This window comes from Erinaceus europaeus, chromosome 15, assembly GCF_950295315.1.
Source record: "Erinaceus europaeus chromosome 15, mEriEur2.1, whole genome shotgun sequence".
In the NCBI taxonomy this organism is placed as follows: Eukaryota; Metazoa; Chordata; class Mammalia; order Eulipotyphla; family Erinaceidae; genus Erinaceus; species Erinaceus europaeus.
Window position 1 is genome coordinate 4,833,831 of NC_080176.1, and position 15,023 is coordinate 4,848,853.

The 15,023-nt window shown below is 51.5% G+C and overlaps 1 protein-coding gene across 6 annotated transcripts in view; it reads left to right on the forward strand.

The window, feature by feature from the left end:
* Nucleotides 1-4,419: 4,419 nt before the first annotated feature.
* Nucleotides 4,420-15,023, forward strand: part of ZNF200 (zinc finger protein 200) — a 36,378-nt gene continuing 25,774 nt past the window's right edge. For 3 of the 6 annotated variants that reach the window (XM_060172509.1, XM_060172504.1, XM_060172508.1), the window contains exons 1-4: nucleotides 4,464-4,601; nucleotides 5,575-5,865; nucleotides 8,395-8,486; nucleotides 8,738-8,858. In XM_060172509.1, coding sequence (XP_060028492.1) covers nucleotides 5,616-5,865; nucleotides 8,395-8,486; nucleotides 8,738-8,858 — 463 coding nt within the window. In that variant the 5' untranslated portion in view covers nucleotides 4,464-4,601; nucleotides 5,575-5,615. Of the gene's footprint in view, nucleotides 4,602-5,571; nucleotides 5,866-8,394; nucleotides 8,487-8,737; nucleotides 8,859-10,226; nucleotides 10,313-15,023 lie in introns of all 6 variants that reach the window. The other 3 variants (XR_009544939.1, XM_060172506.1, XM_060172505.1) reach the window with 3 other exon arrangements.

A 15,023-nucleotide genomic window follows, 5' to 3' on the forward strand; every position in this document is an offset into this window, starting at 1 on the left:
TCTGGTACTGTGGAGGCTCACTCTCTCTCTTCTCCTTCTTTGTATAACTATTGACTTTATTTTTTAAATTTTAATTTAATAGAAACTGTCTCTCTTTTAAAAAATATTTATTTATTCCATTTTGTTGCCCTTGTTATTTTTTTATTGTTGTAGTTATATTGTTGTTGTTATCGTGTCGTCGTCGCTAGATAGAACAAAGAGAAATGGAGAGAGGAGGGGAAGACAGAGGGGGAGAGAAAGACAGACACCTGCAGACCTGCTTCACCGCCTGTGAAGCGACTCCCCTGCAGGTGGGGAGCCAGGGCTCGAACCAGGATCCTTCCGCTGGTATGCTTTGTGCCACCTGTGCTGAATCCACTGTGCTACTGCCTGACTCCCTTAATTTTTTTTTTTTTTTTTTTTTTTTACTAAAGCACTGCTCAGCTCTGATTTATGGTGGTGTGGGGGATTGAACCTGGGACTCTGAAGCCTCAGGCATGAGATTTTCTTTTGTCTTCTCATTCTCTCTCTCTCTCTGCAGGTGGGGGGAAGAAATAGAGAGTATCTGAATGAAAAAAGCCAGCCCAGGAACTGTGAAATCAAACTTGCATGAGGCCCTGCATTCTGCCCCCAAATTCAGAGCTGGCGAGATAGGTTACTTGAAGAGTGTCCTTGCTTTGTCATGGCAAGTTCAAGTCTGGCTCCCACAGCACTGAGGGAAATGCTGGTGCTGTGGTATCTTTCTCTGTCTCTCTCTTTTTGAAAAAAATCAACCTGGGGGGGCCAGGCGGTGGTGCACCTAGTTGAGCGCATACCCTACAGTGGACAAAACCCAGGTTCAAGCCCCTGTCCCCACCTTTGGGGGGGAAGCTTCAGGAGCTGTAAAGCAGGGTTAAGGAGTCTGTCTCTCTCCTTCTCTCTCTCCCCTTCCCTCTCAATCTGTCTCTATCCAATAATAAATTAATTAATTAAGATATTTTTTAAAAGTCAACCTGGAGTGGTAAAGCCCAATTGGTGAGAAAAAAGGTGTACTTACTATTCAGTGATTTAGGTAAATGCACAGTATATGCAAACATTACCAGAACACTCATTGTCCCAAATGGATAACCATTCCACTAGTCACAGACCATAGTCCACTCCCGTGGCCTTTTGTACATGGCTTTTTTTCATTTAGCATGTGTTCAAGGTCATTAATGTTGCGTCAAATGGTGGTACTCTATTCCTCTTATTTCTTTTTTTAAATTTATTTATTTATTATATTTATTTTATTCCCTTTTGTTGCCCTTGTTGTTTTATTGTTGTAGTTATCATTGTTGTTGTCGTTGTTGGATAGGACAGAGAGAAATGGAGAGAGGAGGGGAAGACAGAGAGGAGGAGAGAAAGATAGACACTTGCAGACCTGCTTCACCGCCTGTGAAGTGACTCCCCTGCAGGTGGGGAGCCGGGGTTCGAACCAGGATCCTTATGCCGGTCCTTGTGCTTTGTGCCACCTGCGCTTAACCCGCTGTGCTACAGCCCTACTCCCTATTTATTTTTTTTGTTGCCCTTGTTTTTTATTGTTGCTGTAGTTATTACTGTTGTTGTTATTGATGTCACTGTTGTTAGATAGGACAAAGAGAAATGGAGAGAGGAGGGGAAACCAGAGAGGGGAGAGAAAGACAGACACCTGCAGACCTGCTTCACCTGCAGACCTGCTTCACCTGCAGACTTGCTTCACCTGTGAAGCGACTCCCCTGCAGGTGGGGAGCCAGGGGCTCAAACCGGGATCGTTCCGGGGGTCCTTGGGCTTTGTACCATGTGCACTTAAGCCACTGGGCTCCTGCCCAACTCCATTATTAAATTTTTTATATTTATTTATTTATTCCCTTTTTTGTTGCCTTTGTTGTTTTATTGTTGTAGTTATTATTGATGCTGTTATTGTTGGATAGGACAGAGAGAAATGGAGAGAGGAGGGGAAGACAGAGAGGGGGAGGGAAAGACAAACACCTGCAGACCTGCTTCACCTCCTGTGAAGTGACTCCCCTGCAGGTGGGGAGCAGGGGCTGGAACTGGGATCCTCTTTGCATAACCATTATGCAATCTATCCCCACCCTAAACAGCATTTTCTTTCTTCAATGCTTTGCAACTAGATGATCAGATAGGGAGTTCACAACTCACCCTTCAAATACCTTTATTTCCTTGCCTCCAGGGTTATTGCTGGGGCTCAGCTCCTGCACTACAAAGCCACTGCTCCTGAAGGCCATTTTCCCCCATCTTTGTTGCCCTTGTTGTGGTTATTATTGTTATTGCTACTGTTGTTATTGGATAGGACAGAGAGAAATCTAAAGATGAGGGGAAGACAGAAAGGGGGAAAGATAGACACTTTGTGAAGTGACGACGACACCCCCCACCCCCCCCACCCCCACGCAGGTGGGGAGCCGGGGGCTTGAAGTGGGATCTTTACACAGGTCCACGCGCTTTGTGCCATGTAAGCTTACCCTCTGCGCTACCATCCGGCCCCTACTTTCTTTTTTCAGTTACAAAAATTAACACTCATGGGATGGGGAGATGGCTCACCTGGTAGGGTGCATCCTTCTCTGTGCATGAGGCCCTGGGTTCAAGTTCTGGTTTCACATGGCAGCAACAAGGATAGTGACTGAGGGAAGCTCCACTAGTAACCATATGGTGTTGTTACTGGGTCTTTCTCGAAAAAACAAACAAGATGAAGTGCTGAACAGGGGGTCTACCTAGAAAATGCCCTCACACTGTACCAGGAGGAGCAGTGGGGGAGGGGGGTGAGAAGGAAGAGGAGAAGTGAAGGGGGAGGAGGGAAGAGTGGTGAAGGGAAAGAGGGGGAGAGGGGAGAGGGGAGAGGGACAGAGGGAGGAGGGAGGAGGCGGAGGAGAAAGCAAAGTCGCCAATAGGGCTCACCCAGGACGGGGTTTGCTTTGTCTTTCCCAGGACCTGGGTTCCAGCACAGCTCTCACCTGCAGCTCTGCTTCCAGGCTCCTGAAGCTGCCCCTCCCCCTGCAGGTGGGGCCCGGGGGTTGAAGCCGGGTCCTGAGCCAGGAGCTGTGAGCTCAGCCCTGTCTCTCTCTCTCTGTCTGAACAAGGAGACCTGGACAGGCGAAGTCTTGGCAGCACTAAAAACAAAAACCCTAAGGAACCACACCGGCCTGTGTTTTACTTCAGGGCATTTCAGTTTCCTGGTGTTTTGTTTTGTTGCCTCTAGGGCTGTGGCGGGGGGCTTGGTGCTGCACCAGAATCCACTGCTCCTGGAGGCCAGTTTTTCCCTTTTGTTACCCTGGTGGTTTTTTATCGTTATTGTGGCTATTATTATCGTTGCTGCTGATGTTGTTGTTGGATAGGACAGAGAGACATGGAGAGAGGAGGGGAAGACAGAGAAGGGGAGAGACAGACAGACACCTGCAGACCTGCTTCACCGCCTGTGAAGCGACCCCCCTGCAGGTGGGGAGCCGGGGGCTCCAACCGGGATCCTTAAGCCGGTCCCTGCGCTTTGCGTCAACTTTTTAAAAAGTTATCTTTATTTACTTATTGGATGGAGATAGTCAGAAATCGGGAGAGGAAGGGGAGATAGAGACAGACAGACGGACGGACGGACGGACGGACGGAGAGCCACCTGCAGCCCTGCTTCACCACTCGCAAAGCTTCCCTCTGCTGGTGGGGACGGGGTGGGGCGAGCTCGAACCCGGGTCCCTGGGCACTGTGGCCGCTGCCCTCAGCCCCTTCCTTCTCCTCTCCGGGCGGCGCGGCCGGGCTGCTCCAGCGGGAACACGCGCTTCTGGGTGCCCGCGCGCGGGCAGGTGCGGGGCCCCTCACAGGGCTCTCGGTGACACGGTTTAAATCACCGGGACACGAACGCGCTGCGGTTCGTGTCCCCGCTTGGTCCCTCCCGCGGCCGGAGACCCCGGCTCCGAGCGGCTCTCGCGGGGGGTGGACGCGCCGGTCAGGGACCAACGCGGACACAAAGCGGCGCTCCGGCGCGACCGCCTCCGACCCCCTGACGGCGCGACGCGGCGGCCCGAGCCTCGGGCACCGCCACCCGCGACCACCGCGCTGGACCTTTGACCCTCCTGTCAGGACGGCGGAAACCACCGCCGCTCCGCGCGGCACTTCCGGCCTCGAGCGAGCGACCGCCCCTTCCGGGCGCGCCCCTGGCTCGGCCCCGCCCAGTCGCCGCGCCCTGCGGTCGCCCACCGCGCAGCCCGGCGCGGACTACACGTCCCAGCAGGCCCTGGAGTGGCACCGCGCGGCCCTGGGCAGCCGCTAGCCCGGGGCAGAGGGTGGGGGTCCCCCTTTCCGCGATTCGGAGGGCGCTGCCGCCGGAGGCCCTCAGCGGACCCGGGCGCCCCGCAGCCCCGCCCTCTCTGGGCCCGACTGCCCGCTCCGAGCGAGGAGACCAGGCTCCCGTGCCGGAAGTGATGTCACCGCCCGGCGGCGCCGCCTCCCAGAAGCCACCGCGTCCTGGCCGTTCCCGCAACTGTAGTCGCCGGCGGGCGGCGCGGAGGACGCGCGGAAGGGCGACCGCAGGGTGCGGCTACTCGCGCGAGGTCTCCAGGTCTCTCCCGGAGCCGGGGTCTCCGGGCCGGCCATCGCGGGGCGGCAGGGGGAGGCCTGCGGAGGTGAGGGGCCGCGAGGCCGACCCCGGGCGCGGAGCGTGGACGGCGAGATCGGGGGCCGGGCCGGGGCGCGGCGAGGTGGCCCCGATGCTCCGCCACGGCGGCCCCGCGGGGTGACCCCGGCTGCAGCCACAGGCGCGTCCGAGAGCCCCGCGGAGGTCGTCTCGGCCCCGGTGCCCCGCGCCTGGAGCGGCACCCGCCCTGGGTGTCCGGCTCCGGCCGGGCAGCCCCCTCGCCGCGTCCCCGCTGTCAGCTCCGTCCGCGATTCCTGTCTCCTGGGTGCTGCTCAGCCCCGTGGCCCCCACCTGCCTTTCTCCCTCTGAGCTCCTGAGGGCTGACTGCCACCGACTGTAGTCTGAGACCGCCCGTCCCAGAGGCCTGGTTTTTTGTTTTTTGCTTTTGTCTCCTGGGTTATCGCTGGGGCTCGGTGCTGCACCACGAACCCACTGCTCCTGGAGGCCATTTCCCCCGTTTCTGTTGCCCTTGTTGTTGCCCTTTTCGTTGCTGTCATTGTCGTCGTCGTTGGATAGGACAGAGAGGGGTGGAGAGAGAATGGAAGACAGGGGGAGAGAAAGACAGACAGACACCTGCAGACCTGCTTCACTGCCTTTGCAGCGACTCCCCCCCCCCCCGCCCCGCAGGTGGGGAGCCGGGGGGCTCAAACCGGGATCCCTACGTCGTCCTTGTGCTTTTATTTTATTTGTTGGATAGAGACAGCCAGAAATCGCGAGGGACAGACAGACACCTGCAGACGTGCTTCACCGCTCACAAAGCTTTTCCCCTGCAGGTGGGGGGCCGGGGGCTCGATCCGGGATCCTGGTGCGCTCCGCCCGCTGCGCCACGCCCGCCACCCCCCTCCCGCGTCGTTTATGCCTGCGGGCCCGCCACAACTGCGCGTCTGCTCGCGGGGGCCTGGGGGTGGCTTGCAGATGGGCTCCCCTGACCCGAGGGTGACTGGAGCTTCTCTCGCCAGCAGCCGGCCCGGGAAGCGCGGGCGCCCAGTGGCTGTAAGACGCCATGGCTGCAAAAGTGGTTCCCGCGCTCTCCAAGAAGGCAAAGCAGTCCTTCATACTGCGAGTTCCTCCGAACTCCAAGCTGGGCCAAGACCTCCTTCGGAATGTGTCTAGTGGGCCCAAGACCATCCACCAGCTGGTTCTGGAGCACTTCCTCACCTTCTTGCCCAAGTCAAGCCTGGTCCAGCCCAGTGAGAAAACCAAGGACCCCCTGGCTCCTGTGAAGGGCGGGAGCCCTGGCTTTCTGAACAGAGGTATAAAGTGCATGCCCTTTCGCTGGCTGAGAAGGGTGGGAGGCATTGAAAAGGAAGCTGATGCTTGGGGCCCAGGAGGTTGGGCCAGGGGAGAGCGCCAGAACTGTATGAATGGGCCCAAAGTTCCATCTCTGGCATCAATGCCCTGGCTCTCTTTCATCCCTCTTGTAAATAAATCACTTTGTTTTAAAGATTTTATTTATTTATGAGAAAGATAGGAGGAGAGATTAAGAACCAGACATCACTCTGGCACATGTGCTGCTGGGGATCGAACTTAGGACCTCATGCTTGAGAGTCCAAAGCCTTATCACAGCGCCACCTCCCGGACCACAATATAAATCACTTTTAAAATGTTACTTTCAAAGGAGAGAGATGTCATTTTAATGTCAGTGTGTTAAAGGAAGATTTTTATTAAATATAATTTCTTTATTTTTATTTCTTTATTTATTTATTGGTTAGAGACAGCTAGAAATCAAGAGGGCAGGGGAGATAGGGAGAGAAACAGAGAGACACCTGCAGCCCTGCTTCACCACTCTCAAAGCTTTCCCCCTGCAGGTGAGACTGGGGGCTTGAACCTGGGTCCTTGCACATTGTAGCATGTGCACTCAACCAGGTGTGTCATCACCCGGTCCCAGAAAGATTTCTTTAGTTGGCATTAAGAGTAGTTGAGGAGCCAGGCTGTGGCTCACTTGGTGCAGCACATATCACCAGGTGTGAGAACTTGGGGACAAGTCCCTGGTCTCCTGCAGAGGAAACGGTTCATGAGCAGTGAAACGGTGTAGTAGGTGTTTATCTCTCTCAGGAGCAGTGCAGTTCTGCCGCACAACCCCTAGTGATAACCCACGGAAAAAAAAGAGAGAGAGAAAAATTAAGGACTTGGGAGATGGCATAATGATTATGAATAGGACTTTCGTGCCTGAAGCTCCAAGGTCCCAGGTTCAATCCCTAGCACCACCATAAGCCAGAGCTGAGCAATGCTATTTCTCTCTCTGGTAAAAAGAAAGAAAATGAAAAGCAGACGCAGGACAGAGTGGTAACGCACAGGGCAGCACCTGCGCTGCCATGTGCACCCCCAAGTAAAGCCCCACCCGGGAGGTGCTGAGGTAGTGGAGGAAGCTTTGGTCGCTCTCTGTCTCTGGAAGGAAAGGGGGCCCACAGTGTTGAGGTCATGTGGTCACATTTCTTAAGAGAAAAGCAGGTGGATTGTCCGCAGACTGCAGGTGCTGTGCTTGTGGTGGGGTTCGTCACCTTGCCCTTGCCTCAGCCTCCCTTTCAGCGGTACCTCAAGGGTACTTTGATTAACATTTAAAAAAAATTTTAGTGAGAGAGATAGAGAAAGATGGGTGAAGGGGAGTGGGGGCAGCTGCGAGAGCACTACTCAGCTCCGGCTTGTGTTGGTGTTGAGGCCTCAGAGCCTCAGGCATGAAAGGCTTTTGCAGAACCAATGTGCTATTTCTTCAGCCCACTTTTTTTTTTTTATTTTCCCTTTTGTTGCCCTTGTTTTTCACTGTTGTTGTAGTTGTTGTTATTGATGTTGTCAGTGTTAGAGAGAGGGGGAGAGACAGAGAGACACCTGCAGACCTGCTTCACCGCCTGTGAAGGTGGAGAGCCGGGGGCTTGAACCAGGATCCTTATGTCAGTCCTTGCACTTCACGCCACGTGCGCTTAATCTGCTGCGCTACCACCCGACTCTCCCACTTTTTTTTTAAATTATCTTTATTTATTGGCTAGAGACAGCCAGAAATTGAGAGGGAATAAGAGAGGGGAAGAGAGACACCCAGAAATTGAGAGGGAATGAGAGAGGCAAGAGAGAGAGACACCTGCAGCCCTGCTTCACCATATGTGAAGCTTTCCCCCTGCAGGTGGGGACGGGGGGTTTGATCCCGGGTCCTTGTGCATTGTAATATGTGCCCTTAACCAGGTGCGCCACCACCTGCCTCCACCCTTCTTTTAATGTGGCACTGGGAAATGAACATAGGACCTTGTTCATGTGCAATACCAGAGTTACCTCCTGGCCTCAGTTCTTCTGTCTCTCCTTTTTCGTGTTTTAGAGAGAGGGAGAGCAGAGGTACTACAACCCTGTTCAGCATTTATGCAGCACTCACCTCCCCCAGGCTTCCCTTAGTGCTTTCATGTGCTGCCAGGGCCTGGGACTCAGCGCCCAGGGATTCACACAGGACGAAGATGTGTTCTCTGCTGGAGCTATCTCCCACTCCCCCTCTACAAAAAAAAAAAAGAAAAGATATTTTACCACACGTGAGTTTTGCGAGGCAGACAGCAAAGAGCCACTCCATTAGAGAGAAAGCACCACGCCAGGACATGCAGTTGGACCAGGACCCTCGGGTCAGCTGAGCCATTTCCCAGCGTGCTCGTTTTTTCATTCATGCTTTCATAGCGACCCCTACAGGTTGAAGACGCAGACTTGCTCACAGGAACAGTGAGTCATCTGGTGGTGGTCGGAGGAGCAGGATGTGACCAGGTGTGGGGAGTCACTGCTGTCCCCACTGACTCAGCTTCCTCTTTTCCCAGCACAACCTCATCCCTTAGTGAGCCTTGTGCCCAGAGAAGGAAGCCACCAGAAACAGGACACATTGTCTCCATGTTGGAAAGCTAAGCCTGAGGTAGGTCCGGTGTTCCCACTCACCGTTAGAGAGCGTCACTTCATGCTCAGCAAACCCGTGCACGAACCTTGCAGAGTCGCCTGAGTCTTGGTTGCCTCCGCGGGCTGTTCCCCTGCCTCCTCTCTGGGCCCGGCTTGCTTTCTGTGCTGTAGCATCAGTGCTCCGTTGACCTGACAGGCAGTGCTTCTTACCAACAGGGCCATCTAGGAACTGCTCCACAGACTAAGGAAGGGGCCTTATTGCTCTTTCAGGAGCTGACAGTCTTCGAGGACTTGAATGTATTTCACTCCCAAGAAGAGTGTGTGAGCCTGGATTCCGCACAGTGGCCTGCCTCAGAGAAGGAAGACAATGTCGGGGAGATGACGCTCCTGGGTAAGAAGCCCACTCCCCGCGTTCAGCCTGAATGCAGCCCTTCACCGCAGACTTCACTGTTATGCCAGCTAAGTGCATGTACACACACACCTTTCCTGCAAGCAGGGCTTTGCTGGCACTCTGAACCTGTGTAACTCCCCCCACCACCACTACCAACATCAGGGGTTGAGAGCGAGGGAGACCACAGCACCACCCTAGTAGTGATGAAACTTGCCCTTTGCAAGGTGCCCCCATGCCAATTCAGACATTCTCAGGCCCAGGCCTCTTATATGGTAAAAATCTGCGCTCTAGAGAGTGAGCTATCTCCCACCCCTCACATTTAATTAAAAAACAACAACTATTTTTCCCCCCAGCTTTATCAATGGGTCTCAGTACTAGCACTGCAATTTCACCCCTCCTAGCTGCTCTTCCTCCTCCTCCTCCTCCTCCTCCTCCTCCTCCTCCTCCTCCTCTCTCTCTCTCTCTCTCTCTGATAGGACAGAGAGAAATTAAGAGAGCGGATAGGTAGAAAGATACCTGCAGGCCTGCTTCGCCACTCGTGAAACTTTCCTCCTGTAGGCAGAGAGCAGGGCCTCGAGCCCAGGTTCTTGCACATGAGAATGTGTGCGCTCTACTGGGTGTGCCCGGCCCCATGATTTACTTTTTAATGAGAGAAAGCAACAGGGAGAACCAGAGCTTCTTGGTGACTGGAAAATATCCATACAAGCCTGGAACTGTATCTTTTGTCACCACATTTAACTTAAAAACACTTTTTAAAATTTAAATTAAAATTTTTATTTAATTTTTTATGATCTTTATTTATTGGATAGAGACAGCCAGAAATTGAGAGGAAAGGGGACATAGAGAGAGAGAGACAGATACCTGCAGCCCTGCTTCACTGCTTGTGAAGCTTTCCCCCTGCAGGTGGGACCGGGGACTTGAACCTGGGTTCTTGTGCATTGTAATGTGTGCACTCAACCAGGTGTGCCACCCCTCGGACCCTAAGAACACTTTTTTCTTTAAAATGATTTTTTTTAATTATCTTTATTTATTTATTGGATAGACACAGCCAGAAATCAAGAAGGAAGGGAAGAGGGAGAGAGACAGACAGCTATCTGCAGCACTGCTTCACCTCTCAAAAGCTTTCCCCTTACAGGTCGGGACTGGGGGATAGACAGAACATGGGTCTTTGTGCACTGTAACCTGTGCGCTCAATCAGGTGCACCACCACCCGGCCCTTAAAAACACTTTTTCTATGAGGAAGAATGTGAGCAAAGCACCACCCCACCCCATCATCCACTGCATCCTCCCCATCTTGTCCCTGCGCTCTGCTGGGGTATCAGATGCCAAGTAGCTGTGGCTGAGCCACCTCTGTTCTCTTCTCTGTAGAGCCTGCTCCAGATGTGTGACTTACCCCCACACCCGGGGGTAATAAGAGAGAAAAGAACTTTTCTTGGTCTATAACATTCAAAAAGGTAAAGTAGAAAATGGTTCACCAGGTAGAGTGTGTAACTTACCATGTAGAATCTTGGGGGAGGGGTAATGAGAGAAAGGAGAGAGAGCCAAAGCGTCGCTCTGCCACGCCACGTTCACGGCGGGACCTCATGCTTGCAACCCAGGGCTTGATCAGTGCAGCACCTCCTGGGTTGCAGGAAATGAGTTTTCTAACAAATCGGGGGCCAGGCAGTGGCACACTTGGTTAAGTATATGCTACCATGTACAAGGGACCCGGTTCAAGCCCCCTCGTCCCCACCTGTAGGGGAAAAGCTTCATAAGTGGTGAAGCAGTGCTGTAGGTGTCTCTCTCTGCCTCTATCCTCCCCTTCCCTCTCAACTTCTCTCTATCCTACTGATTAAATAATGTTTCTTAAAAAAAAATCTTGGGGGGCGGGGAGATGGCATAATGGTTATGCAAAGAGACTCTCATGCGTGAGGCTCCAAAGTCCCAGGTTCAATCCCCTACACCACCATAAGCCAGAGCTGAACAGTGCTCTGGTGTTCCTCTCTCTCTGCATCTCTCAAAAAAAAAAAAAAAAATCTGGGAGTCGAGCAGTAGTGCAGCAGGTTAAGCACACATGGTGTGAAGCGCAAGGACTTGTGATAAGGATCCCGGTTCGAGCCCCTGGCTCCTCACCTACAGGGGAGTCACTTCATAGGCAGTGAAACAGGTCTGCAAGTGTCTATCTTTCCTCCTCTGTCTTCCCCTCTTCTCTCCATTTCTCTCTGTCCTAACATTGATGACATCAATAACAACAACAATAATAACTATAACTACAATGAAAAACAACAAGGGCAACAAAAAGGAGAAATAAATATAAAAGAAAATCTTTGAAAAAAATCTTTAAATCCATAGTTAGAGGGGCTGGGAAAATAGCATAACAATTACACAAAAAGACTGGCGTGGTCCAGAAGGTGGCACAGTGGATAAAAAATTGGATTCTCAACCATGAGGTTCCGAGTTCGATCTCCGGCAGCACATGTACCAGAGTGATGGCTGGTTCTTTCTCTCCTCCTAATCTTTCTCATGAATAAATAAAATAAATTCTTAAAAAAAAAAAAAAAAGACTGGCATGAGGAGCCAGATAGTGACGCACCCAGTTAGGTGCACACAGTTTGAAGCTCAAGGTCCAGAGCAAGGATCTGGATTCGAGCCCCTGGCTCCCACCTGCAGGGAGGTCACCTCAAAGCAGTGAAGCAGGTTTACAGGTGTCTTTATATCCTCTCTTTTTTCCTTTTTTAAAAAAAATTTGGGAGTTGGGTGGTAGCGCAGTGGGTTAAGCGCACATGGTACAAAGAGCAATCACCGCCATATGGATCTTGGTTTGAGCCCCCAGCTCCCCACCTGCAGGGGAGTCGCTTCACAGGCGGTGAAGCTGGTCTGCAGGTGTCTATCTTTCTCTCCCCCTCTCTGTCTTCCCCTCCTCTCTCCATTTCTCTCTGTCCTATCCAACAATGACAACGACAATAACAACAGTAACTACAATAATAAAACAAAGGGAATAAATATTTTTTTAAAAAGTTAAAAAAATTTTTCTGATTATCTTTATTGGCTAGAGACAGCCAGATATTGAGAGGAAGGGGAAAACAGAGATGCCTGCAACCCCACTGCTGGAAGTTTTTTTAAAAAATATTCCCTTTTGTTGCCCTTGTTGTTTTGTTGCTGTTGTTGATGTTGTTGTTGGATAGGACAGAGAGAAATGGAGAGAGGAGGGGAAGACAGACGGGGAAAGAGGGACACCTGCAGACCTGCTTCACTGCTTTTGAAGTGACTCCCCTAGCAGGTGGGGAGGTGGGGGTTCGAACCAGGATCCTTATGCCAGTCCTTACGCTTGGCACCACATGCGCTTAACCCACTGTGCTACTGCCCGACTCCCAGGTTTTTTTGTTTTTGTTTTTAACACTAAAACACACTACTCAGCTCGGGCTCATGATGGTGCAGGGGATTGAACCTGGGACTTTGGAGCGTCAGGCATGAGTCTCTGCATAACCATCATGCTATCTACCCCTACCCACCCACCCCCTTTTTTTTTTTTTGGATAGGACAGAAAAATTGAGAGAGGAGTTGGGAGATAGGGAGAGAGAGAGGGTGGGGGTCAATAGTGTAATGATTATGCAAAGAGACTCTCCTGTCTAAGGCTCCAAAGTCCCAAATTCAAGTTCCTCACCACCATAAGCCAGAGCTGAACAGATAGATAATAAAATGAAATAAAAGGATGTGTATGTATATACATTTACACAGACAGACAGGCAGTGGGAATAAGCAGTAGAGGACAGAGTTTGCTTGCTTCTCTGGGTTATGGTGGTACATGGGATTGAACCTGGGACCTCAGAGCCTCAGGTATGGGAGTCTTTTTTTTTTTAACAGTTGTGTTGTGGTATGTAAAAATTATTGCTATTTAATAAATAACGGCACTGAAGCCGAGGTTAGAAACTTGCTGAAGGTCACATACTGGGTGTACTATAGCCCCAGATTGAGCTCAGGAGTCTAACAGCTTGCAGCCCGACTGCCTGCCGGCATAATTTCTCGTCGTGCACGCAGTCTAGATGGCAGGTGGACGCCTGCGCGTGGCTTCCAGCTGCTCTTGACTTTCTCTAGAAACACGCGGCTACATGAGAGGCAGGAACCCTCAGACAGCCTTTTGCCGAGTGCTGACACTGTGTTGGGGGCTGGGGGTGTGGATCAAGCCAGGGCTGTGCCACCACGCCTCACCACTGAGCTTGTCTTGGTGATGGGCGCCTAATGCTTCTGCCTTCGGGGCTGTTGCTTGTGAAGCTGAAGTGGAGCAAAGTGTGGGTTCCTTGAGTTGCCTGGGGTGGCAGATTCACACTTTGCTCTTGTTTGCTTTGCTTTTGACCTGAGCACAGGCTCTGGCTCAGTGGTTGACTGGGATTGAATCTGGGACCTCAGAGGCTCGGGCATGAAAGCCTATTGCATATCATGTTGCTGTTTCCCCAGTCACCCACAATCACTGTTAAGCCCTGTTGCCGTTTCAAGATTACATGCTGAGTGTAGTGATGCTAATAGGGTCTGCTTAATTCCCCTCAGATTATCTTTGGAATTTCTTTTCATTGCCACTAGGGTTATCACTGTGGCTCGGTGCCTGTATTATGAATTCACCACTGCTGGCAGCCTTTTTTTCTTTCCCCTTCTTACAGAGTAAAATTGAGAGGGGAGGGAAGAGATAGGGAGAGAGAAAGAGAGACACCTGCAACACTACTTCATCACTTGTGAAGTTTATCTCCTGCAGGTGGGGACCAGGGTCTCGAACCTGGGTCTGGGCAATGAATAAAAATAAAAAAAGAATTTGAAAGTGGGATGTAGAGGTTAACTGGGCAGAGCACTGGCACCACAGGAGAGGTTATAACAGCAGAGAAAGTCTCAGACCTGTGGACCAATTCAGTGAAGCTGTGCATGTGTTAGACTGGCTTCACAGGAAAAAAAAAATTAGACAAGTCAATAGTTTGAAAGATAAACTGTTTGCTTTTGATATAGTTGTTTAGCAGATATAGTTGTTTGATATAGTTGTTTACAGTTGTTTAGCAAGTCCTAGGGAATACCTATCCTGGGATCAAACTCAAGATCTTATGCTTGAGATTCCAGTGTTTTATCTACTGTGCCACCTCCCGGTCCACATGAGTAAAAATTTAAAGGAAAAACACTTGTAGGAATGTTTAACATAAAAAGACTGGTTCCTGGGAGTTGGGCGGTAGCGCAGTGGGTTAAGCGCACGTGGCACAAAGCGTAAGCACCGGTGTAAGGATCCCGGTTCAAGCCCCCGGCTCCTCACCTGCAGGGGAGTCGCAGGTCTGCAGGTGTCTGTCTTTCTCTCCCTCTCTCTCTTCCCCTCCTCTCTCATTTATCTCTGTCCTATCCAACAACGACGGAATGCTGGAAACCGAGCACAAGAGCATGTAGAGTGAGGAGGAGACAGCACAGTAGCGCACCAGACCTGCGTGTGTGAGGCCTCATACAAACTCTGGGTCTCTGTGCTGTGAAAATGACATAAAATAAATAAATACTTGTAGTCCGGGATATGGCACAGTGATAAGGCATTGGGCTCTCAAGCATGAGGTCCCGAGGTAAGACTTCAAATGCTGGGAGTTGGGCGGTAGCACAGCAGGTTAAGCGCATGTGGTGCAAAGTGCAAGGACCGGTCAGGATCCCAGTTCAAGCCCCCAGCTCCCCACCTGCAGGGGAGTTGCTTCACAAGCGGTGAAGCAGGTCTACAGGTGTCTTCATCTCTGTCTCCCCCTTCTCTCTCAATTTCTCGCTGTCTCTGTCCAATAACAAAAAAAAAAAGACTTCAAATTCCAGAAACAGTGCTGTGGTCTCTATCGCTCCACAGGGGAGGCAGGGACTTTTTTTCTTCTAGGACCATTTGGATATTTATGACATCATTCTTGGGTCATAAAAAATTGTCAACTTAGAATGAGCATTTGGTATCGTGCAGGCAGAGAACTAGCAAGAGCCCTGGCTGGGGGGTCTGGGGGTATGAAAAGGCTGTAGTTGCTTTGGCTGGGCCAGACCAGAGTGTGGTCATTCCCCATCTGCTCTATGCACATGAGAAGGTCACCTGGGAGCTGTGACATCACACTCATGAAGCTCCGCTACCCTCACCCCCAGAAGAATCATGCCTTTTGCAAAGGGTATTTGAGCAGATGGTCTAGCACAAAACAGACTCTAAAC